At 36.2% G+C, this 26,884-nt stretch overlaps 1 protein-coding gene and 1 pseudogene across 1 annotated transcript in view; one reads left to right on the forward strand and one right to left on the reverse strand.

Moving 5' to 3' along the window:
* Window positions 1-1,975: 1,975 nt before the first annotated feature.
* Window positions 1,976-26,884, reverse strand: part of Trp (transient receptor potential) — a 141,818-nt gene continuing 116,909 nt past the window's right edge. Inside the window, exon 16 of the mRNA XM_071718982.1 lies at window positions 1,976-2,442. Within this exon, the coding sequence (XP_071575083.1) occupies window positions 1,976-2,442 (467 nt within the window). The remainder of the gene's footprint in view (window positions 2,443-26,884) is intronic.
* Window positions 7,669-26,673, forward strand: LOC139780371 (uncharacterized; annotated as a pseudogene).

The raw sequence follows: 26,884 nt of genomic DNA on the forward strand, positions 1-26,884 counted from the left end.
CAGTTAAAACTAACATTTATTAGTTTAAAGTCTGACGTCTCAGGTACGTCGTATTAACGTCAGTTAACTAACATCATTTATTGGTCTACAATCTGACGAACCAGGAACGTCGTATTAAAGTGATTTAACTAACGTCTTTTATTGGTCGAAATTCTGACGTCTCAGATACGTCGTACAATGGATAAATAACTAACGTCATTAAATGGGCACTAATCTAACGTTACTTGGACGTTATAGTTTGGTTAAATTGTCGAAGTGTTTTTATGGTTATACAAATGACGTCAATGGTACGTTATAATGAGGTCATTCTACGATTAGTTATTATTTCGTCAAAAAAGCCACGACATTTATACGTCTTAAGTTGGTAAAATGACGTCGTACCCAAAAAATGACGAATTATTGACGTCATATTAACGTCACCTTGCTACCTGGGATTATTTAAAAATTTATATTATTTATTTTTTACTTTAACACTGTATATCTTGAAAACCAGAGCGGTTAGCCCTATAAGACCTATATAATTTTTTGTTCAGTGTTAAAAGTACTACCAGAAACCATCGTCAAATTAAGGCACCAGGGTTATCGGAATCTTGCCCTATTTTTGCCGTCAATAAGACGTCAGAAAATGACGTCGTGGATGTGACATATCGACGTCATTTTCGGGTCTCATGAGACCTATTTAGGACGTCTGATTGGTCATTTTGTGACCAAAATTTACCACTTGGGATACAGCACACTTGTTCAAAAGCGGGACATAAGACGTCTAAAAGACGTCTTTTAGACGTCTTACTAAAAAGATGGCTAAAAGACGTCTAAAAGACGTCGAAAAGACGACTTATGTCCCGATTTTGGACATGGTGCTGTCTGGGAAAAATGTATCCAGCTTATGTGTAAACTCCTGTGTTCTTTTAATACGCCCCGCAAACAATTATCCATATCTAAAAAAGCATGTAAAGTCGATACTCGAATCTATTGAAGTTTATTTTTTGTCGCTTTTCCGCGATATATGTCGATTGGTTCTTTCGACTTTATGAGCAGCTGTCATCGTATTTTGACAGTTGTGTATCAAGGAGTTAGTGTATAGTAATAGTATAATGTTAAAACTAAATAGCGCGCGCGAAGCGCGCGTCTGTGATGTCTAGTTTTATATAAAATTAGTGATATTATATTAGTAATATTTAAGTTAAATAATGCAAAGTTTTTAGTGCCAATTTTAGCTAATATAATTTGATAATATGCGAAAATTACTTCTCACCAAAGTATTTTTTCCCATGTTTTTTAGACTTCAAACTGTTATTATTATTTCTACCAACCTCTTCTAATGTATATAGAAGTCAAGTGTGCGTGCGTTTACGGCCCAAAACTTAAAAAATGGGCGAGGTTCTTTACTAAATTTAACTTAAAAAATTGAATTTTTTATGAAATATTGATGGAATAACAATGGGATCAATTGAGAGAGAATTTCAATAAAATTTCATTATATTTTTAGTAAAATCTATCTAAAATTTCTATCAGGGATATCTTTATCTATATATAAAAACAAATGTCCTGACTGACTGACTGACTAACTCATCAACGCCCAGCCCAAATCCTTAATCCTAGAAACGTGAAATTCGGAGAGTATATTCCTTCCATGACGTAAGCATCCACTAAGAAGGGATTTTAAGAAATTCGACTCCTAACGGAGTGAAAAGGGGTAAAATGTATTTTCACGGATTCCTCAATATCTCTTAGGCTCGGTGAGATATCGACTTGGTTCTTGCTTGCAAAGGTTACCCATACAAATGCTTAAAAACATAATTCATGTTTTTGCCTTAAAGGGGTAAATCTATATTCGGGGATAAATTATAGAATCCTTCGCATACCGTAGCGAAGCACGGTATGCGGGTGCACGGGTGTATCAAGCTAGTACTATATAGAAATTATTTCGACATTATCTTTGCAAGGGAACTTTAAATTGAAAATAAAAAAGAGATTAGAGAACACCAATGCTGATAAAGAATTTAAATGCAAATTTACCGTCGGTTTGCTCATCCGGTTTATTCTTGCTTAGCATGAACTTGGCATAGGCTATCCTAGTAACTGGCGTGAAGTCCGAGAGGTTTGGATTATAATCCACCAGCCGTTTTGGATCCATGGATGCTAGGTCGGAGTTCGGTTGGTGTCGCAGCTGGCGACGTAAACTACGGCGGGTTTGACGTTGCACCGCTTCGTTCGTACTCCCAATAGGATCCCTGGCGATAGTGCTCTGTCTCACCACGGCGTTCCAGTCCTTTTTACCAGCGCCGCTTCCTTTTCGTCCAATTGCTCTTGCGATTTGACTGAAAACATCCTTCGGTTCCTTCTCGCTCTGAATAACAGCTTGCACGATGCCTTCCACGATACCGATCTGGAAATCCTTCTGAAGACGACGCTCCATTACTCTGCCTTTTTTGCCGGGTACTTCAAAAATATGCAAAATTATAGTTTATAAGTATTATTATAATCGCTTTTAAAATGCATTATTCTAAAGAACGAAATATTTCCAATTGTGTGTGAACACAAGTTTACAAAAGGAAAGTACTAACTTTATCATTTTTATTGCAACTATATATCTGTCATGCTATTTATATTGTCAAGCATGCAACGAAATTTGGTGCTTAGATTAAACAAATGTTTATATGTTAGTGAATTTCTTTTATTTAATAAAATAAGTTTGAAGAAGACAATTCATATTTTGTATTTATAAATCAAGCAAAATGTTTGCTATAAATTATAAATGGTTGACAAAGAAAAGCTAGAATTTTATTGATCCTTTTCTAATTTTCAATTTTTTAAGGTATGAAAATAAAGATGGTACAAAAGGGTATTCCGTACAACACAAAATATTTTTAAAATATTTTTAAAATATTTTTTAGGAAGATTATAATAATTCACAAAAATATTTTTTAAATGTTTCTGTGTTCGCTAGATCATGTCAGAAAAACATTTTCAAAAATATTTTTAAAAGATTGCAAATAAATATATTTAATAGGTTAGATTACGATAACCCTGGCGCCTTAATTTGACGATGGTTTCTGGTAGTACTTTTAATGCTGAACAAAAAATTATATAGTTCTTATAGGGCTAACTGCTCTGGTTTTCGAGATATACAGTGTTAAAGTTGATAAAACTATGGATTAAGGGCGACCTCACCGATTTCAATGACCTTAATATATGTTGTCGATGTGAAACAAGGTGCCACATGGATTTACAACTTTTCACGCGTGGAAAGCCGACGCATGTACTTTGAAGGCACACTATGTGTCTAGTTTAACAATAGTGGAGCCCCCCGCAGGGGGGCGGAACCTACTGCCTCCACGCATACACTTTCCACGCAAAACGAGGTGTCACGAGGTGTCACTTTTCAATATCCTAACTATTCTCTGCTATAACAAATTATTTCTGTTACAGATATTAAATATTTTTACACAATGCAACTTTTTATACGAAGCGACAAAAACGGGTTTTTAACTTTTCACGCGAACCGAGGTTCACTCCCACCCCCCTGCTTGCGGGGGATAAGCGGTATCCTACGTGTGTACTGTTTATACATACACAATTGAAGTATTATTAAAAAATTTATATTATTTATTTTTAACTTTAACACTGTATATCTTGAAAACCAGAGCGGTTAGCTCTATAAGACCTATATAATTTTTTGTTCAGCGTTAAAAGTACTACCAGAAACCATCGTCAAATTAAGGCGCCAAAGTTGTTGGAATCTTGCCATTCAATAATATTTGTAAAATCTTTTAGAAATATTGCTTCGAAAAATAAAATATGTTTAACCAAATCAGCAATAATTATTTCACATTTAAAAGATTTTTCTAATATTTGAAAAATATACATCTTTACAACGTACTTTGGAAAATATTACTTTGTATATCTATATCATCGACGTAGTGTTGTGTGGGTGAGCCTTGCATTGTATTGCTGGCAAAGATATGTCTCGCAGATGTCATGATTTTGCTTCGCCTGCTTATACATATAAGCCCCCAACTGAATTACGAGTCAATCTTACCATTATGCGCCGCCTAGCGACGTCGTTGCGAACTAGCACGGAAAGATGCACGGAAAGACTCGCGCCCGACGAAACGCTCGGCTACGAAGCAGGCAAAAGCACGTTGCTGCGGCGACCACCGGATGGCGCGTCTATACCATCGAACGTCCGTGTTCTTTTGGTACAATGAAATCGCGTCTCTATTGCCAACTGTTTTCGTGGTCGAGACACGTGTTTTTTAAGTCACATTAGCACGGCGTTTTCCGCTGCAAATTGCCCGGTGTTTTCCGCGTCCCGCGATTTCAACTTCAATTTTGCAGTTTTTGATTGTGGAATTGTTGAAGAGTGTGTGTCAGTGCAGTGTTTTCTCGAAATCATCGGGTTATTTTGCACGGGAAATCGCCGTGCAAAGTTAGCGCGGCAGATCGACGTGCAAGATTGAGCGGGAGAAGTCGGGTTGCACACAGCCTTTTACGTTGCGCGCGCAACGTATTTATGCATGCTTCGCAGCCCAGCGTTTTGTCGGGCGCCAGTCTTTCCGTGTGCGCTACCATGCATCTTTCTTAATTAAGAATATTTCATAATATTTCAAAAATATTTGAAAAAAGATTATAAAACCAATAATAAATAAATTTAAAATATATTTTTTAAATATTTTGAAACGAGATTATAAAACAATATGTAGATTTGAATTAATATTTTAAAAATATAGGGGAGACCGGGGCGAAGTCGGCCCTTTTCTTCGGTGCCGATTTTTAACAACAAAATAAATCATTTTAGTGAAATATAGTATACCATTGTAAAGAGTGAACCCTTGGCTACAAAATTTATATAGGCATTTTTGGTCTACGTCGCTTTGTTCAACCGGTGTAAACGACAAAGGTGCAAAAATCGATAAGTCAAAATTCCCAGGGCGGAGTCGTGTCTTCATTCTCGGACTGGATTTTAAATAAAGATACATAATTCTGATCATAAAAAATAATAGAATACACTTTATTCATTGTTTTTTAGTAGAAAAATGGAAAGCGGAAAATAATTTCAAGAAAATCAATTTTCTTTTTCGCTAACAGTTAAAGCATGTAAAAACAGAGTCTGACGAGCGCACGCACTCGTTGTGTGCCTTACGCTTGCACGAAATGCACTGTTTTTCATCGGCTCTGTTTTCTATTATCTCTGAGCATACGCAGCACATATTATTTAGCTTTCTTGACTTCGTTTTGGTTTGGAAACGACTTCGCCCCGAACACAAGTTTTAGGTTTGGTCGCTTATAAAATAATAGAAATGAATGGAAATAAAAAAACTGCACTGGATTCGTGTTCAGCATGCATTACTCTTTAGAATCACTTGCTTTGAGATTCGGAGAGACAATAATACTTAATAATATTACAAACTTTCGACGCGGAAGAAATTTTACTTTCGACCTGCGAAAACACGTTTGCTTCGATAAGAATCACAACATGGCACGTAACCTCACTAAACTCCGTTGGTCACGTGGGCACCATAAGCCGCGCTTACAGTATTAATGGCGAGTTCACACAACATACAGATTTCGAGATAATTGCAAAAACGACTTCGTTCCGGTCTCCCCTATTTCAAATATTTAAGAAAATATTATCTGGATGATAAAGAGAAGAACATTTTTATAAATATTTCTTAAAATATTCTTAAAAATATTACCATAAAGGTTTTTAAACCATTTTAAAATATTCCTAAAACTATTTTAAAATGTTTCTTGCAATATTTTTATAGAAATATTCAGAAATATTTTTTGAAAACATTTTGTGCTGTATGGGATACATCAAACTTAATTTATAGTGGAGGCAACGTAGGCGAAAAACATGCGTTATTTGGAAAGTTGTTCTCGAAGAATGAATTCACTTGAAACCTTTTGGAAAGTGTTTTTCTACCCTTAAATTGAAAAGTTTACCTATTTATTTCATGTGCTCTTACCTATTTTCGGAAAAAAAAACGAAAAAAACCGATTTTTAAAAGAAAAATGTGAAAAAGTGATGATAATTAAAAAAATGTTAAATGTATAATCATGAAATTCATAGGTAATGGCTGCGTTCAGCAGAATGCAACAGCTAGTAAACGGTTTACTCAGAGTTGCAACATGTTGATATTCTGCTGAACGCTCATTTTAGTATAGTTAACGCCATAACTGCGTTCAGCCGAACGCAACAGTTTGCAACCGTTTTATGATTCTCTGCTGAACGATTCTAAGCGCACTCAAAGTCTCAACACGTTCACTCTGGTTCACTCAGCGGTCGCCATGGTTTTCAGCGAAATAAAAGTACGCTGTTTCTAAAGCAAAACGTTATCAGTAAAATGGCCTCTAGTGTATCAACATCACGGAGACTGTATGATTATAAATATACATATAAAAATATTATTTATAACGTCACAGATACAGTGGAAACGCACAGAAAGTTACAAAATGGTATGTATAAATTACATATATACATATATATATATATTTTTTCTAGATATTTAACCTTTTGACAGTCACGGTATGAAGCAACGGTATGAAGGTATCGCATTATTTTTTTTCTTTGAGTAACTTGGTAACGTGTCGTCAACCTTTATAGACCACTAGTTTGCTTCGTGACTGTCAAAAGGTTAAATATCTAGAAAATAATAATAATAATAATAATAAATATGGATGCGATACTACTTGTGATGGATGACGGAATTAATAATGACATATTTAACTTTATTATAAATAATCTGATTGATCCTTTACCAGATAATGAAATAATCAGACGCAATGAAAGACCGAAAAATGAAAATTATTTTGAAGGTGTAATTCCGAGGTGTAGGGGAGACCGGGGCTAAACCGCCAACGGGGTTGAACCGCCAAATCAAATATCTCGGAACCTGTATATTGTGCAAACTCGCTATTAATATTGTAAACGCTGCTTATGGTACCCATGTGACCCCAACGGAGTTTCGGCAGGTTACCTGCCGTGTTATGATTTTTACGGAGGCAAACGTGTTTTCGTGGTGAAAAGTGAAATTTTCTGCGCGTGGAAATTTTGTAATATCTGCAATAATATTTGCTCTCCAAATCTCGAGGTAGGTGATTATAAATGCATGCTGATTATAAAGAGTAATGCATGCTGAACACGAATCCAGTGTAGATATCTAATATTTCATGGGCGATCAAACCTGAAACTGATTTATTCCGGAGGGGTGGCGGTTCAACCCCGGCATTTTTGAGATTTCAATTTTTTCACCGTTGTCGTTTTTGCTCTATACCGGTTAAACAAAGCAACATAGATAAAAATTTCCTATATAAATTTTGTAGCTAAAGGTTCACTCTTTACAGTGGTATACCACATTTAACTAAAATTATTTATTTTGTTGTTAAAAATCGGCACCGAAAAAAAACTGGCGGTTTAGCCCCGGTCTCCCCTACAGACATTCAATTTGTCGAACATTTTCGTATGTCGCGAATTACATTTGAGGTAATTATTATATAAAATTATAGGAATATATATATATATATATATATATATATTACAATTATATTAAATAACTATAATTTATTAAATTAATTGTAATTTTATTTCAACTATTTAAGACATTACTAAATGTAGTGGCACCATTACTAAACCCAGAAGAGTACATAGATGTAAGTGTACCAAAAAAACTTCTATACACAATATGGATTTTGGCCAAACAAGAAAGTTTTTTAGCTACGAGCGACAGATTTGGCTTGGCAAAATCTAGTGGTCATAACATTTTCAAAAGTGTTATAACCATTTTGTCAAATATAATGCTTCTCTACGTCAAATGGCCAAATGCTAATGAATGTGAAGTATCCTGCAATGTATGATTTTTTAAGACAAGCTTTATTAAAATTTATTGAAAAGATGTTATTAAAATTTCTTGTTTTATTTAATATATTTAGATATGGATTAATTTCAGATTTTTTAGATGCGTTCACGCGGTTTTCAAGGGGTTATAGGTGCAATTGATGGTTGCCATATTCCATGCAAACAACCGATAAGGAATTCACATGATTATTATAATCGCAAAGGGTTTCATTCCATTATATTACAAGGTAAAGGAAAATATTAAAAAAATTAAATTAAATTATACTGTACTCGTAATAGTATTGTTGTAAACCAATATATTGAATTCTGATACTTTATACACTTATTTCAATATTTTCAGGAGTATGCAATCACAGAGGAAAATTTATTGATTGCTTCATTGGAATGCCAGGTCGAATGCACGACGCAAGAGTTTTCAGGTAAAGTCCACTATTTGAGCACATATCGAATGCAAGAATAAATTTTATATCACGACAACTACATTTAATAGGTGATTCAGCATATCCATTGACGGTGAATCTAATGACACCGTATAAGGACAATGGCCATCTGACAGTCCCGCAAACTCGATATAATATGAAATTAAGTTGTATTCGTTCAATTATTGAAAGATCCTTTGGTTTGTTAAAAGAAAAGTTCAGAAGACTCAAATATCTAGACATCTCAGATTTTGATCTGGGGAACAAAATGATTGCTGCGGCGTGTACACTACATAATTTTATAATAGAGGATGATAACTTAAATATAGATGATGAAGATTATTTAGAAGAGCAAAATTTACATGAAATAGAAGAAGATGAAGAAGAACAAGAAGTAGTAGAGGCTGCAGAAAAGCGTAGATATATTGTAGCTCAATTATAAATAAATATTAAAATGTTTATTGCGTTGTCACGACTTTTTCACTCCCGGAGCGGTCCGGGGCGTGTGCCGGATCAAAAGGGGAAAGGAGAGCGGGATGGTAGGCCTCTATGGCGGGATGGTTCGCACCTCCGAAACTCCACGAAACGATTCTAATGTTGGGCGCCAGACGCGTAAATTCGCGTCCACGAAATCGCGAGAACCAAAAACGAGACGCAAAACGAAATAAGTCGGTGTGCGAAGGAATGGCTAGCTCGACCTAATAGCAGGGCGGGGTTGATGGAGGGCAGCGCGGTACTTGGCGGGGTGACGTGTGAATTATTAACTCAGTCAGTTAACAAATAAAGAGCAACATTTATTCTGAGGTATCGCTCAGGCGAAATTATAAGTGCCAATTCGGCTTCCATTACTCAATCATGGAGCTCAAACAAATAACTGCTAATACGGGCGTCACGGTGTAGGCAACAAAAATAATGGTAACGCGGACGCCAGAAATGAACGGAGTACTACGTTATTTCATAGTAAACGCGGAGTGCGCCGTTATCAAATTAAGAGGTAGCAATAGAAAATCAAACTTACAACTAACATAAATTATCGGCAAAAGGCACAGCCGAATGCACAAGAATTGGCGTGAACACGAAATAGTAGAATCAATAGGAAGAATAGTTGAACGTGAAAGATCGCGAAATAATGGTATATCACGCCCGGAGCGCGTGAACGCCACGGTCCAAACCCGCACAGGGATTCTGTCGCCAAACAATCTTAATCTAACGCGAGTAATAATCTTAATCTAACGCAGGGAAATATCTTAAACTAACGCAGAGGACGAACGTGACGCGAGTAACGTCCCAACGCAAGCGGGAACGAACGCAAGATGTGATATCGCCGAGGATATCCTAACGCGAAGAATAAGGCGCCGAGGCGCTCGACGTAACGCGAAACACGATTCTAACGCGAGGAATTATGCGGAATTACCGCAAGCAATACTATAACTAACGCGAAATTACCGATTTACCCTAACGCAGGAAACTGAGGTTAACGCAAGTGATTCTGATTGAACGCAACCCCCGCGATCGTCAGTGATCGTCCAACGCGAAAAATGTTGCACCGAGACACTCGGCATCACGCGAAATACTCGAATTAACGCGAGAAAATTACGGAATTATCGCGAGTAATAACGAGACGCCAGATTAGGTCGACGCGAATGGTATCTTAAGACAAGCAACATCCTAACGCGAATAATATCTCAACGCAGCCGATATCGCGAGGATAATCTAAGTGTCCGGACGCGAATCGCAAGTGCGCCATCAAATCAACGCGAATAACCGTCTAATGCGATTAATATCGCGTGCGGAATCTAAGATTCGACCGGGCGAAATACTACGCACAACGAGACACGCGGTCGTGAACGCGAAGGGCGCGAGAAATGGCGTACTCGCGATATCGAACGTCGTCATTGACGCGCCTACCGCGATCTCCAGGAGTTCGTAGATTCCGATCGCGATCCCACGGCCACGAGACCATTCCGGTGCCCCTCGCTCTCGCTATCGATCGCTACATACGCCTTGTCGGCGAATACGCTCATTATCGCGAATATTCCCGAGCGAGAGCGCGACCCGGGGAGCGGTGTCGTGGCTTTACATGCTGAATATTACCGAGGCAACCTCACCGTTCTTCGGCTCTCCCTCGAAAGCTTCTCGCCGTCGCCCAAGGGTCGGGAGAATCGCCAAGAGAATCGTCCCAATATTCGCCAAGAAAATCAACTGTATTTCGCGACTGACTATTTCACGCGTGTTTCGGCTGTCGAGGACGATCCAGGAGTGCTCCCGAAATTTCGCTCGATGGCGGAATCGATTGCGCGCCCCACCCCGGGCGTACGCAGCCGCTTGACGTTAACGCGCGGACCAATTAGGGGCAAGCCCGCAAGCTCGCGACGTATCCTTGCGCAGGGCCGACAATTCCGGCTCCCGCAGGGCGCTTAAGATTTCCTCGCGCGTATGACGATTTCGCCGGAATCCTTCCCGGTAGCGGACGCGACGCTAACGTCCCCGTGTTTTTGGTTTCGGTCCGGGAGTGCTGGCCTGCCACCCCGGAGTCCTTTTTGCAGGTGAGGAGGGCAGGCGAAGTTCATTCCGCCCCGGCGTCCCGGGGCCCTGCCTCTACGGGTCCGTCCTTCGCCGTATCATTCCCCACGCGCGTGTCCTTCCGCGCTCCCTTGCGCCCGCCGGCCTGCGAGTCTCGCCGCGGTCCGCTCGCGTCGATCGATATCCTGGCTCGATTCCTCTCGGTCGACTCAATCCGCATTTTACGGTCCGCTGCATCTCCTCAGGAACTCCAGTCTCAGCTCGGTGAGGCGCCACGTATCAATACAAAATAACAAAAAAAAGGATCAAAATACGGAAACGCAATTATAATTATGCCCCTGGAGATCTCTCGCTCTGACTCTGTGAACCGTCCTCGGGCGCGAAACGAATAATTATCGAAAACCCGCGCCTTGTGACGGCGGCGGGGCGCTGCCACGATGCAGCGAAACTGCAACGTCACAGCGTATATATTATATATTTATTTCCTTATGAATAAGTACATATGTGAATAAATGTGTTATTCCATTCGTATTCCATACTATTTCTTCATTTTTGTCTCTTTAATTCTATTAAAGTTTCAAGTAATTCGTTTCTTTTTGTTTGGATGTTATTATTTTCTTTAAGAGCAGCAGTGAAGTCTTTTATCACTTGTATTCTTGTCTTTTCACATTCTATCTGATTTTTCCTTAAGTCGTACAATTGTTTCAATCTTTGAGCTTTTTGCTTCTTATTATTATTTTCGTTAATTCTATTTTGAGCAGGGGACTGTGAACAAAGACTATAACAAAATGGTATACGTTGAATAAAATCTTTATACAAATAATTATTGCCCAAATCATTTTAATTTAGGAAATAAGATTTCATGTAATGAAAGAAATTCAAATTTAAACACATAATTGTGATTATGAGTACACTATGTACATAGATAAAATTAAATAGCAAAATAATTATTTTTATACATTAATAATTTAGAGTAACCTGTGTAAATGTTCATTTTCATCAGACGTTGAGGGTCTCGAAATGGATGGAACTTCAGGAATGGAAGGTGTTTGTTGACTTGTAATTAGTGTGGATAAAGTTGCAGTATTCTCAATTTCAGGTAATAACGTATTTTGCTGTTCTATCAAAGGCATAATAGAAACATCTAAATCAATTTCCGTATTTGAATAAGTTTTAGGTAAATTATTTGATATGTATATATATATATATATATATATATACACGCACGCACGCGCGCACACACACACACACACACACACACACACACACCACGCACACACACACACACACACACACACACACACACACACACACAACACACACACGCGCGCGCGCGCAACGCACACGCACACGCACATGCACACGCACATGCACACGCACATATATATATATATATATATGTATATATGTAATTTATACATACCATTTTGTAACTTCCTGTGCGTTTCCACTGTATCTGTGACGTTATAAATAATATTTTTATATGTATACTTATAATTATACAGTCTGCGTGATGTTGATACACTAGGAGCAGCCATTTTACTGATAATTACGTTTTGCTTGATAAACAGCGTACTTTTAGTTCGCTGAAAACCATGGCAACCGCTGAGTGAACCAGAGTAAACGTGTTGAGATTTTGAATGCGCTTACAATCGTTCAGCAGAGAATCATAAAACGGTTGCAAACTGTTGCGTTCTGCTGAACGCAGCCAATGTGTTTTCAAGGTTGCTGAATACGAATCTGAAGTAAAATTTTCAATATTATAAAATGGCGACTCAAAAGGGCGGGTAAAAAGCATAAAATTAAGCGTTTTTACGGAGACTGTTCTGTGGCGAAGGCGCTTCGCAAATTGATTTCCTTTTGTTAAACCTCAAAAATATATGTGAACGATTCTTAAAACAAAAGAATGTTACTAGAAAAAGGATGGAGACAGCGTAGCATTTGTTTGTAGCGAGCACCCGCTCACTTAGTCCATACGCCAGGTCGATTGAGCATTTTTATCGAAGTTGATGGCTTAAGTTAATGTTTTTTGGGTCGTAGAACAAGAATCTGTAAATAGTTTTTTCGTAAGTCGATGCAATAAAAAGTTATTAACAATTTATTTGTTTAAATTGCCCTAGCGATCAAACTATACATCCTATAAAAAAATGAACTAGAGAAAATTTGTTCCTCTTTTCACGACGAACAAAATTGCGTTTAAATTTTTTTAAAATCTTGATTATTGACGGAAATATGTCAATTTTTAGGTAATTACTGCCTAATATTCACCTACGATCAGCAGCCATACGCGAGGTGTACTGGACTTCCACGCACGTAGGCGCGTTTTTGCAAGTTCAGACAAGTTCAGAGTTTCAATTGTTTTAACGATACAATTGAGCGCGAGCGCGCACGTCTAGGGCACTCCGCGACGCGTAGGCAGTAATTACCTAAAAATTGACATATTTCCGTCAATAATCAAGATTTTGGAAAAATTCGAACGCCATTTTGTTCGTCGTGAAAAGAGGAACAAATTTTCGCTAGTTTATTTTTTTATAGGATGTATAGTTTGATCGCTAGGGCAATTTAAACAAATAAATTGTTAATAACTTTTTATTGCATCGACTTACGAAAAAACTATTTACAGATTCTTGTTCTACGACCCAAAAAACATAAAAAAAAGAAATGGGCACAGTAACAACTGTGCCGCAAGCAACACGTAGAACTACGTCAACTGTCATTATTTCATGTTAAAGTATTCGTGATCAAGAGAGGCCAAGTTCCACACAGGGCTGTAGCGCTGAATTCATCATTATTGATAGTTGACGTAGTTCTACGTGTTGCTTGCGGCACAGTTGTTACTGTGCCCATTTCTTTTTAAAATATTAGATATTATTTATTATTCTACGATTATTAGTTTCGAAGATACAAACGTTCAAAGTATAACATATTTTCGTTGCATCGACAAAAAATTTAGTTAAACTTTCTAACGCTGCTGTATCGAAGAGGTAAGAAATAAAGGGTTCCGACTTGTCTTATCATAAATGGGACTTCTTAAGCTTTAAAATGAGATATTATTTATTATTCTACGATTATTAGTTTCGAAGATACAAACGTTCAAAGTGTGACGTTCAAAGTGTGACAAGGGCGATATAGGCAATGCATTCATTCATTTATTTATTAAATCCATTCATCCATTCACCCATTCATCCATTCACCCATTCATCCATTCACCCATTCATCCATTCATCCATTCATTTATTCATTCATTCATTCATCCATTCATCCATTCATCCATTCATCCATTTATCCATTCATCCATTCATCCATTCATCCATTCATCCATTCATCCATTCATCCATTCATTCATTTATTTATTAAATCCATTCATCCATTTACCCATTCATCCATTCATCCATTCATCCATTCATTTATTCATTCATTCATTCATCCATTCATCCATTCATCCATTCATCCATTCATCCATTTATCCATTCATCCATTCATCCATTCATTCATTTATTTATTAAATCCATTCATCCATTCACCCATTCATCCATTCACCCATTCATTCATTCATCCATTCATTTATTCATTCATTCATTCATTTATTTATTTATTTATTAAATCCATTCACCCATTCATCCATTTATCCATTCACCCATTTATTAATTCATTTATTTATTTATTTATTAAATCCATTCATCCATTTATTCATTCATTTATTTATTTATTAAATTGCGAAAACATTTAGCTTACATTGAGAGCTTTTAAAAACTATATAATAAAGTATATTTTCCTTTAATATTTTTCGAGAAAAATCTCTTATAATAATTCCATTTCAAGAAAATCGGTTATAAATAGAGAGTTCGGTCTTGTTTTATCATAAATGGGACTTCTTAAGCTTTAAAATGAGATGTCATTTATTAGTCTACGATTATTAGTTTCGAAGATATAAACGTTCAAAGTGTGACATGTTTTCGTTGCATCTACGAGAAATTTAGCTAAACTTTCTAACGCTACTATATCTAAACGAGAAGAAATAGAGAGTTCAGGCTGGATTTATCATAAATGGGACTTCTTAAGCTTTAAAATGAGATGTCAATGATTACTCTACGATTATTAGTTTCGAAGATACAAACGTTCAAAGTGTGACATATTTTCGTTGCATTCGTTGCAGGCTGTGCCTAGATTTACCCCCCCCCCCCTTATACCCCTCCTTACTGTCGACAAAGACGTAGTTCTACGTCAAAAACATTAACTTAAGCCATCAACCGCGATAAAAATGCTCAATCAATCTGACGTATGGACTAACTAGCACGCTGCGGTTCTCCGCGCGCGAGCCGAGAAATCGCTTGAACATCCGGGCCCTACTTATTGATATAATATAATATAATATTAATATAATATTTATAATTAATATAATATTCATTGTTATTAAGTCACAATATTCATATTGTAATTTAAATATCGATTATGTTCTTTGTTTGCTTCTGTTCTTGTCGTCAATACGACTTTTTTTTACTAAATTGCGTGTAGCCACTAAAATAATAAGTTTAAAAAAATATTTCCGATATACAGTCTTAAAGTTTAAAACCCAAGCTACAACATCCCATAAGTTATTTTTTCAAAAAAAGTTTTTTTCTATTACTTTTTCGACTTTGAAAATAGAGAAATTTTCATATTTTCTAGTTCGACATTTATTTTTATATACTGTTTTGAAAAATACACCTGCTTAATATTTTGTTTTTCAAATAAAACTTGTATCATCTTAAAGTACATATTTTCAGCTTTAAAAAACCCTGTTATTAAATTTTAATATCTATTTCCTAAGCAATAATATCTGCAGTCAAACTTGTTGATCAATTTTGAAATAACGAAATTTCAAGAAAACTATCAACTTTAAGGTCCCAACTTTTAAAAAATAAATTTTTGTAATTTTTTCACTTATTGCATGTTATCAGCACATATTTTAAGAATATAATGCTTTAGTTTAGAAGTGAAAATCTGCAAATTTAAATAAATGGCAATAATATTAGTAAAATAAGTCAAAAATTTCACATCGCCTCTCTTCAAATTCGATTTAAATATACTCAAAATGCTTTCTCAATTTTTCTAAACCACTTGAAAATTAGTAAATTATATCTACTTTCGAATGCTTTTTGTAAAATTTGATTCTATCGATCCAATAAAAGTTACAACCCTTTTTAAAAAGTGCGCGCGCGCGCCCGCGTACTCTGCAGGCGGCTTCACACGGGGCGGCATCGACGCACTTTGAAGCGTTAATTAAAAAATTATTACTCCTACACATATTAATATTAAGAAAACTTTAGATATGTTTCTTTAGTAAAATTTTCTCCTCTTTCGATTGGCATGGTTTATTTTTTCATAAAATTAATGTTTTTTTAGTTATACTCAAAAAACCGATTTTTTCGGTCTTTTTTGTTAAATAAAACATTTAGCACAGGGTTTACGTTGGTAAACTTTTGGGACATGTTTTCTGAAACCCAAAAGAACACTTTCCAAAAAAGTTTACTCTTTGAGGATAACTTTCCAAGTGTTTTCCTATGTTGCCTCCACTATTAATACATATTTGAAAATCTTGTTTCTTCGAAATCAGGTGCCACATTCACATTCACGCTAGAATCAATATTCATAATTCGACCTTATATTCAAGATTGTCTTAAATATTATTTCGATTAATTCGTATGTACTTGACCGGAAATGAATGTCCGGTAAAGAATCTATATATGAAATCGTTTGTATTTCGTATGCAGACTTTTGAAGTGCAACTGAAAAGGTTTGTGAGTCATTCAGATAATTGTAATTAATTAATCATTTTTTCATCATGCATTTAGCCGGAATAGATAAATTAAACAAAGTTTTTGTATCGAATCGTTTGTATTTTGTATGAAGAGTTATGAAGTCTGATTAAGGGGTTAGACCACTGTAAAATTTCCAAAAAATCGAATTTTTTTTATTGGCTTAAAAAATCCTTTGAACCCTCTAAAATAAGGGACAAAAGGTCTTATACCCGCCCGAAGTGGTTTTCATTGAAATTTCGAGCTATTACTGAAGCGCTCCGAAATGCTCCGAAACGCATTGCCGACGCGCGATCATTCGAGGCTTCAAAAGAGGGAAGAATCGAAAGAAGAGCGATGAGATCGGCTCTTGAAGAAGATTTTTGTGAAGAGGAAGGTCCCCTTTATGAGGCAGGAATGGCAGATTAAGGGTAAAAAGCTTAAATACATTTTTTCACTGAAAAAACTAGTACCAAAACTTTAAACGCGTTTTTCTCAAAACTATGTTTTTCAAAACGGTGTACATGATATCTCGAGTTCTAATCGATGAATCGACTTGAAATTTGGTACACTTATTCTAAGGACTAGTGTCTTTCGGCTGATTTTTTCGGACGGACGATTTTTTCAATATTATGTTTTGTTCAATAATTATTAATAATAATAACATGTAATTTAAACCCAAAAATTGCAGTCAAAATTCAGGAATTTTTTTCTCGTCGCCAAAAATAAAAAAAATGCTCAGTCAGCCGAAAGCCAATACAATATAGATAATGAGAATATTTTTTATTTTTGTTTCAGACGACTGGTTTTCACAAAATCGTGTACACCATCCGACCAAGCCTGAAAATTATAGGGATGCGCGAAGTAACTTAACTCGAAGAGTTTTTTATTTTTTTACACAAAAAAATTGGACACGTTCTTCAATGTGTACACAAAATAATAAAAAAAAAAATTACTGGTGTATCATAAATACTTTGTTAGAAATTAATTCCTGAAAATGACCCTGAAAAAACGCCCGTCACAGTGGTCTAACCCCTTAAAAAGGTTTGTGAGTCATCCAGATAATTTTAATTAAATATTTATAAACCATGTACCTAGCCGAAATATAGATTTTTAGTTATTCATGTTAAAAGAAGAAGGCGCTAGTGTTCCCGAAGGTCTGTCTGCAGTCAGAATTAATATAAACGTTTAACAAATTATTTTATACTGAAACAAATAACATTGTAACATGACATTGCGATAACGTTGTAATATATCTATGTCTGTTCAGAGTTTGCAAATCAAAGCAAGGAGGAACGCATAGTAATAGCAATCGGAGGAGGTTATACAGATGTCCATACATTAATATGACAGGAAATATCTGTGTTTATTGCACGGGGGGGGGGGGGAGGGCAGATTCAGATTTTGAATATATTCAACGCAATCGTATACAAGATACGAATCTACATATACCTATAACGTAACATATCCGAGAGATGCTTCTTCAGACAATAATCAGGTTGTTTCAATAGCGATGCCAATACATTTTGTAGTACTACGTTTCGGGTAGCTCACCGCTTCGTCAAACATTATTGCTTATATGACCACACAGCGCATCGTATAAACTTCGTATGAAATAACGTAGTCATCTGTAGTCGTCTGGCAAAGACATAAAAGTACAACACGCCTACAACAATAAATTCAATTTTATCGACATTATAACCCAACTGTTTTAACTAAAAGCGTAACATACATTTATACATGATTATACTTCTACAAACACTGAAAGATAATTGGAAATTAATTATCTAAGATACAATCATATAAGCACTTGCTTTACCTCCCTTATGGAAAAATATACTCAACTTTTGGTGTTAACCGTTAAAAAAACACCATAGAAAAACCCTTAAAGTTGGGTGTAATTTTGGACCGCCAATTGAAGGTTAACCATCATTTGAAGGTTAATCTTCAATTGGTGGTCCGAAATCACACCCAACTGTAAGGGTTTTTCTTTGGATGATGGTTAACCTTCAAGTGATAGTTAACCTTCAATTAATGGTTAATCCTTAAAAATGACGGTCTAAACCCTAAAAATATGAAACCTCAAATGAAAGTAACAAATACCTTTTTCAAAAAAAATAAAAAAAGTGCCAAGTACACGCAATGTATTTTGTAAATTCAATCGAAAAATTATCTCACAAAATTGTCTCACAAAAATTGTCTCACAAAATTATTAAATTACAAAATTGTTATTTTATTCAATCCAAGTGATATCTACCTTGAAAAAACCTAAATAACAAGTGGTATCTATTTAAAAAAAAAAATACGTGAAATCTTTTAATACTGCGCCAATTACAAAGAGAGAATATATATATATATATAGGACGTTCCATGTCAACCGGGACAGGACCGTCTCCAAAATTCTATTGAACCGATTAAAATGGTTAAGGGCTTAAAATCATTGTTTTTGTGTGCTTTATCAAGTACAGTGTGGTACTTTTTAAAATTCAATATGGCGGTCAAAATATGGCGCTTTATATGAGTTAAAAACACAAATCATATGATTAAATTGTTTCTAATGGAAAAAAGAGGATACATAGCTTGTGAGTAGATAGCACTAAGATTTGGATGTGTCTAAAAAAAAATGGCGGATTTAATATGGCGGACAAAAAAACCAAACTTTTACCAAAATTTATGAAACTCAGTATTTGGGGGTTTTTGAGGTCGCTGATTACGAATCCGTTTATGATTTTTTAAAATTCAAAATGGCGGATCAAATACGGTAAATAAAAAACAAAATTGTTGACGAAATATGTGAAACTTAGTATTTGGAAAGCTCTCTGCGTTAACAGGGTTGAGACTGTCTTCAAATGTAGGTTATGAAGCCCGCATTACTTTTTTTAAATTTTTTTTTAAATTTTTTATTAATTTTTTTTACTTTTTTGAATTCTTTTTGATTTTTAAATTTATTTAATATTGTATAGTAGACATAATTTGCGTTGCATCAGAGTAGCGTTTCACTTGTAATCTTTTTGTGTCAGTCGGAATGAAAGAGTGTCCATGTTGGATTTTGGTAACACTAGGAGCTAGAGAGAATCTTTTTGCAAGTTTTTTTGCGTCCTACTGTGCATTTCTTTGCTGTACTCAAAAAATGTTATGATTGCAAATTTATTTTTTGCCCAATTAAAAAGGTCATGCGATGTCAAGATTGCCTCGGATGAGCAAGCTCAATCATTTTGCATCGCGCATAAACATAAGCGTAAGAAATTGATTGGTTCATATATATGTGCAAAAGGAAATAGACCAATCCATCTCTTTATGCATATGCTTATGCACCTATGCAAGTTTGTCTAGATTAATCTTAAAAAAGCAGCGCCAAGTTTTTTACAAGAAAAATTTATTTATTTTATTTTAATTAAATATTTTTATTTTATAATGTTACCTCTTTAATTCTTTGTGATTAAAATGATTAAATGATTCTTTGTAATATTATAATTTCATCAAGGAGAATTAAAACTACTACCACTTGGGTTGATAGAAAGATCCTCAGGAATACAAAGATACATACCACTTGAGTTAGGTAAAACAATTTTGTGATATAATTTTGTTAAGGTATATATCACTTGGATTGAGTTTGGTAACGCAATTTCGTGATATAATAATAATTTTGTTAAGGTATATATATATATATATATATATATATATATATATATATATATATATATATATATATTATATATATTCTCTCTTTGTAATTGGCGCAGTATTAAAAGATTTCACGTATTTTTTTTTTAAATAGATACCACTTGTTATTTAGGTTTTTTCGAGGTAGATATCACTTGGATTGAATAAAATAACAATTTTGTAATTTAATAATTTTGTGAGACAATTTTTGTGAGACAATTTTGTGAGACAATTTTTGTGAGACAATTTTGTGAGATAATTTTTCGATTGAATTTACAAAATACATTGCGTGTACTTGGCACTTTTTTTTACCTTTTTTGAAAAAGGTAATTTTGTACTGATATCACCTATTTTGTAGTGTTAAGCAAGGATCTGCAAAACATTTTTATTTTTTATTTTTTAATTATTCACAAAATTAGCAATAACAACAAATACATAAAAATTAATAATATTTAAGTAAAAGTAAATTATACATTTCTCACAAAAATTGAAGGAACACTAAATTTATCTTTAAAAATAGGCAAAATTCGAGCAGCGGTAACTTTGTTAAAAATGAATAAAATTTAAATTTCAAGCTTAAAACCTCTACTTTCAAAAGGTTACTATTATTCGTCCAATTTTTATTATGTCTAGACATAATTTTAATTCAGCGGATTTTTATTATGTCATGACATAATTTTAATTCTGCCGCTAGGGAATTTTTAAGTCGATTCTTATGAATCAAGCTTGAATTTGATGTCTAGGTGTCCCAGGTTGCCGATAACGAGGTCCACATAGTGCGCTCCATAGTTTTCGGTGTCCAGGTGTATTAATACCTTGAATTCGATGTCCACGTGTTCCAGGTTGCCGATGACGGATTCCAGATAGTGCGCTCCATAGTTTTCGGTGTCCAGGTGTAATAATACGTTGAATTCGATGTCTAGGTGTCCCACGTTGCCGATGACGAGGTCCACATAGTGCGCTCCGTAGTTTTCGGTGTCTACGTGTATTAATACCTCGAATTCGATATCTACGTGTCCTACATTCAGATTTAAAGTTATTAATACACCTAGACACCAAAAACTACAAAGCGCACTATGTAAAACTCGTCATCGGCAACCTGGGACACGTAGACATTAATTTCAAGGTATTAATACACGTAGACACTGAAAACTACGGAGCGCACTATCTGGACCTCGTCATCAGCAACCTGGGACACCTAGACATCGAATTCAACGTACGATTACACCTGGACACCGAAAACTACAGAGCGCACTATGTGGACCTCGTCATCGGCAACCTGGGACACCTAGACATCGAATTCAAGGTATTAATACACGTAGACACCGAAAACTACGGAGCTCACTATCTAGACATCGTCATCGGCAACCTGGGACACCTAGACATCGCATTCAACGTACGATTACACCTGGACACCAAAAACTATGAAGCGCACTATCTGGATCCCGCAATCGGCAACCTGGGACACGTGGACATCAAATTCAAAGTATTAATACACGTAGACACCAAAAACTACGGAGCGCACTATGTGGACCTCGTCATCGGCAACCTGGAACACCTAGACATCGAATTCAACGTACGATTACACCTGGACACCGAAAACTATGAAACGCACTATCTGGATCCCGCAATCGGCAACCTGGGACACGTGGACATCAAATTCAAAGTATTAATACACGTAAACACCGAATACTACGGAGCGCACTATGTGGACCTCGTCATCGGCAACCTGGGACACGTAGACATCGAATTCAACGTATTATTACACCTGGACACCGAAAACTATGAAGCGCACTATCTGGACCTCGTCATCGGCAACCTAGGATACCTAGACATCGAATTCAAGCTTGATTCATAAGAATCGACTTAAAAATTCCCTAGCGGCACTTTCTGCCAAGCGTAGAGAACCTTCTTTTCCGGCAGCGGTGGTAATACGATGTAAAGATACGAAATCTCTCCAGATAAACATGAAGCAATTGACTCAATATGTATTATATATATCAAGAGACACGGTAGTGTCTCGCGCCAAGTACATTTACCTACTAGATCGATCGAAATACGCGCCCGATATCGAAACTGGCGATACCTGCGCCGCCAGCGTCGAAAAAGTGAAAGTGACATTTCTGATTATGTATATGTCATAAGACGTCGGCGTTAGGAGGAGTATCTTAAATAAAATTTTCACACATTTGGACTTTTCGTCGCAATATCTCCGCTCGTAAGGCTCGTAGCGGAAAATATTATAAGAGATACCCCCCTCTTTTCGACCCCAAACTATCGATCAAGCCTACTTAGAACTTGATCCGTTCACTCGTTATCGAGATCTCAACATCTCGGGTACTCGCAACCCGTCGCGTCGCGTAAAAGAGTCACGGTCGGTCTCGCTCCGCGTGTACTTGGCACGAGACACTACCGTGTCTCTTGATGGCGTTCCAATGAGAATCTCTTAAGGGCTCCGCTCGCTGAACCGGATTCCTCGCCTCGATCCTCCCTCTCGGACGCTAGCTGCCGCAGCTCTCCCTTTCCTGGCGGTGAGCTCTCCTTGGTGATCCGACTCTCGCTCGGTTGGTCTCCAGAACACGCGCCGCAACGATCAATCCGTCAAGAAAGAGGTAACGGACTCGACACGTTCGAAGAAACGCAAGCAAGTGCGGCTATGACACCTAACGAGTGAGGAAGGAGGCGGAGGCTCTTTGAGAGTGGCGACTCGCGCGTCGCGCCATCTAATGTGAAACGATCGGGCGTTGTAAAACGCGAAAAGAATTCGAGCGCAACATCTGAACAAATTATTTAATTTTTAATAAGTCCAATTATTAATATTTATTTTCATAATTGAACTTATTTTTTATTTTGATAAATGTAAATACCAATATCTTATTGTATTAATATTTAATGTTAATAATTTAATTAGTTGCTTAATTTAACTTCTTGTTTAATAAATGAACGGATGTAGTACTGAAAATGTACCTATTATATAATATTTTAATTTTCAAAATTGTCAAATTACAAACAGGAATTTTGTTGTGACTTTTACAGTTATAAAGTAACTATTTAATGGAAATGGAAGCCTAAAAAAATTAATACTGTAACGCAATTATTATAATGCTCAAATCATAAAATATTTACATTATCCATGTCTGCCAATACAATATAATTTTTTATTCATATTGCATTCTATATAATGGCAATGTTATTATATATTTGACAGGCAAATCAAAATAGCTTCGAATTGATATCGAAATGAAGAAATATCGATGTCTTAACAGAAAATACATAATTTGCCTCTTTACAGTCTGGCGCGATGAATGTATGTCACAAATAATCTCTTCTTTTAAAAAATGTCATATAGCACGAACATCGAAATAAGCTTCAAATTTCGAGCATTATTTCGATATGATGTAATATCGATGATTTCGACGTCAATTAGACGTCGATTCGATGGGTCATTTCTCGCTGGGTAGGGCCAAGTCAAATTTTTTAAATAAAAACCCCTATTTTTTATTGTACCATCTTTCTCTATTAATTAATTTGAACAACTTTTGTTTGAAAAATTCTTTTATTTGCCTAATACTTTTTGAGATATTCAAGGAAAACGTGGTAACTTTTTCAATATTTAGCTTATGATATCTTGATAATTGTTTGCCAGAGGAAAAAGTGGTATAGAGGACTTTTTGACTTGATTTTGTCTTAAGAATATGCTGTTGCAATAGCACTCCAATTTTTTTAAATATTTGTAAACACTCCAAGAAGATGCATACACAAATATTTAAAAAAAATTGGAGTATACTATTGCAACAGCACATTTTTGAAATAAAATTAAGTTAAAAAGTCCTCTGTACCACTTTTTTCTCTGGCAAACAATCATCAAGATATCACAAGCTAAATATATATTGAAAAAGTTACCAAGTTTTCCTTGAATATCTCAAAAAGTATTATATAGAAAGATGGTACAATAAAAAATAGGGGTTTTTATTTAAAAAATTTGACTTAGGCCCTATTGGGCTCAATACAAGCCTGGATCCAAAATCCAATAAGATCGTCTATTGGCCCCCTTCAAACCTTTCAACTTTTATCTGAAACACTTTTCCAATAAACCAAGCCGTCAATTGACACTTAACGAAGATTAACACAATAACATTTAAACGACACCCAACGATAGAGGAATCATGGCGACACTGATTAAATCGACATAGAACATTAAAGGTTAACACCCTGTTAACACCAAACCAACATCCAACGATGAGGATCAATCTCCAACCTACACTAAAAAAACTAAAACTATCTTTATTGCTTATCCCCGCAGGGTTTGCAAGTGGTTTTTATAAGAAACGTTACCCAAACCTTTACACTACTACCCTTTCTCCTCTCACTTTAACCCTTTTGGACCAACGGCTTAACGTCTCTTTCCGAAAGACGGAGTCCAGTTTGCTCCGCACAAGAGCCTATCTTGCACGGAGGGGCGCAGCTTCGGAAAAACATTCCATGTTTACATGGCTCTAGTGGACTCGAACCTGGTTCCTCAGATTACGAGTCTGCAGTGATGGGAGTAACGCGTTACAAAAGTAACGCGTTACTGTAATATATTACTTTTGCTAGTAACTAGTAATATAACGCGCTACTTTTCAATATAGTAACGTAGTAATAGTAATATATTACTTTTTACAGTTACTAGTAACGCAAATGTGCATTACTTTTGCGTTACTTTTACGACTGGCGCTGATTGGTCATCGGCCGATGGCGCCATGGATTTACTTGTACGTTCCCCTTGCCCCGTGGAGGGGCCAAGGAACGAATTATTGGCCGCGTTCAGCAGATTCAACAGTTGAGCAACTTTACTAGATTTTTCTATAATATATGAAGATATAATGGCTGCATTCCGATATTCACTGTCAGTACTGCAAATTTATATTTTACGTCACGTATACTATAGTTTTTCAGTACTGAAAGTTACTGACAGTGAATATCGGAATGCAGCTAGTATAGATAAATCTAGTAACGTTGCTCAACTGTTGAGTCTGCTGAACGCGGCCATTGTCGGGTAGTGTACACGGTCACCCTTGTCCCTTGTGTATGTATCCCCTGAATCAGGGAGGATTCCCCTCTATTACAATTTGGCGTGTTGCGCGTTTCAAAACCTGGCATCACTGTCTATGTCTACTCTATGGTGACGTCACACGTGATGTGCGTTTATTTTCCGCTTTCATTCACGCTAAATAGTATTTAATTCCCAATAGAAGGTCGAAGTTCATTTGAACGATCCGTGTACACGGAATTCTTTGAACTCCGAACGATTACGAAAGATGGGAAAAACATCGATGTGAAATGTCGGCTATGTCCGCCGACAAAGAAGACCTACAGAACTTCGGTGAAGAGTACGTCGAATTTAAAGAAGCATCTGGAGGTAAGAACTAAGAAATTAGTAATTATACGGGCAGTGTGTGTATTTAGAATAATGCGGGTATGCGGGATGATGCGGCGAATGCGAGCCCTAACCTAACATAACCTTAACCGATTAACCCTAAACCGTACTGCCTGCATTGACGTGAATGCGGGTTGTCCGAAAACTGGCCAGTATCTTAAAACAATGAGATGATTGATGAGAAACTAAAAGTGAAATGGACTAAGATTGACTATGAAAGTGAAAAACTGGTGATTGGTGAAATGAGGAATTAAAAATCAGACGAACCGCTATTGACCGACTGACAATGACAGTATCCTGAGCTTTTAAGACAGGCCTGCGGCCGGTTTGCATTTTTCGGCCGATTTTATCTATTGCCATCTTCACTCCTTTTGTTTCGTAAAATCTTGGCAACTCGCGGAAACTTCAGACGCTTGAGTTCAGGGACGATATTAGCTGTAAATCGTGTGGCTGTAAATTAGCTGTAAACGCTTCGATGCGTGTTCCCGTGCTCTGTTCACTGTTATTATTTTTATTACCATATTATAAAATTACAGTATTATAATTAAAATTACAGTAAAATTAGTTACATTATGTAATTTATGTTACAGACATCACATCCTAGCGCAATTGAAAAGCTAAATACTCTCAAGAGGAAGGTGGATGATTCAGGTGCTGACAAGTTGGCCAAGAAATCATTGACACAGCCTTCTGTTACAGAAGTCATTGGTTCTGGTCGTGTCACGCAGTTCAAGGTGGATAGTTTGATCATTGACTTCGTGGTGAATGACATGCAGGCTTTCAGCATTGTCGAACAGCCATCTTTTATCAATCTTGTAACTGGTCTGCAACCGGGAAAGGTGGTCATGAGCAGGAAAACTCTTGTTGGTTAGTAAAAAGATTTTGCACCACAACTTTAGACTATACAGTATTAGTCCTGTAGTATTAACAAAAATTGGCTTACTGCCATTACTGGTCACTAATCCCAATGGACAATGATTTTCGACCCTGGCCCACTCCCGACGTTCTGGTTCATTATATTTTTATTAAGTTATAAAGCCATTGTGGCTGCTTCCGTTATATGAATTATAGGCCTTCATGTATATTATATTTGTTGACAACTTGACATGTAAGTTACAACAAACACAATTTAATTGTGCACAACCCTACTTCTTTCCAGTAGATTAAATCATAGTAAATAAAATTAAATGCTATATCTGTTACAGAACGTGTGGCGAAACAG

Source organism: Temnothorax nylanderi, unplaced genomic scaffold, assembly GCF_030848795.1.
Source record: "Temnothorax nylanderi isolate EJ_2023f unplaced genomic scaffold, tnyl_v1.0 TNYL_tig0273_pilon, whole genome shotgun sequence".
Taxonomy (NCBI): Eukaryota; Metazoa; Arthropoda; class Insecta; order Hymenoptera; family Formicidae; genus Temnothorax; species Temnothorax nylanderi.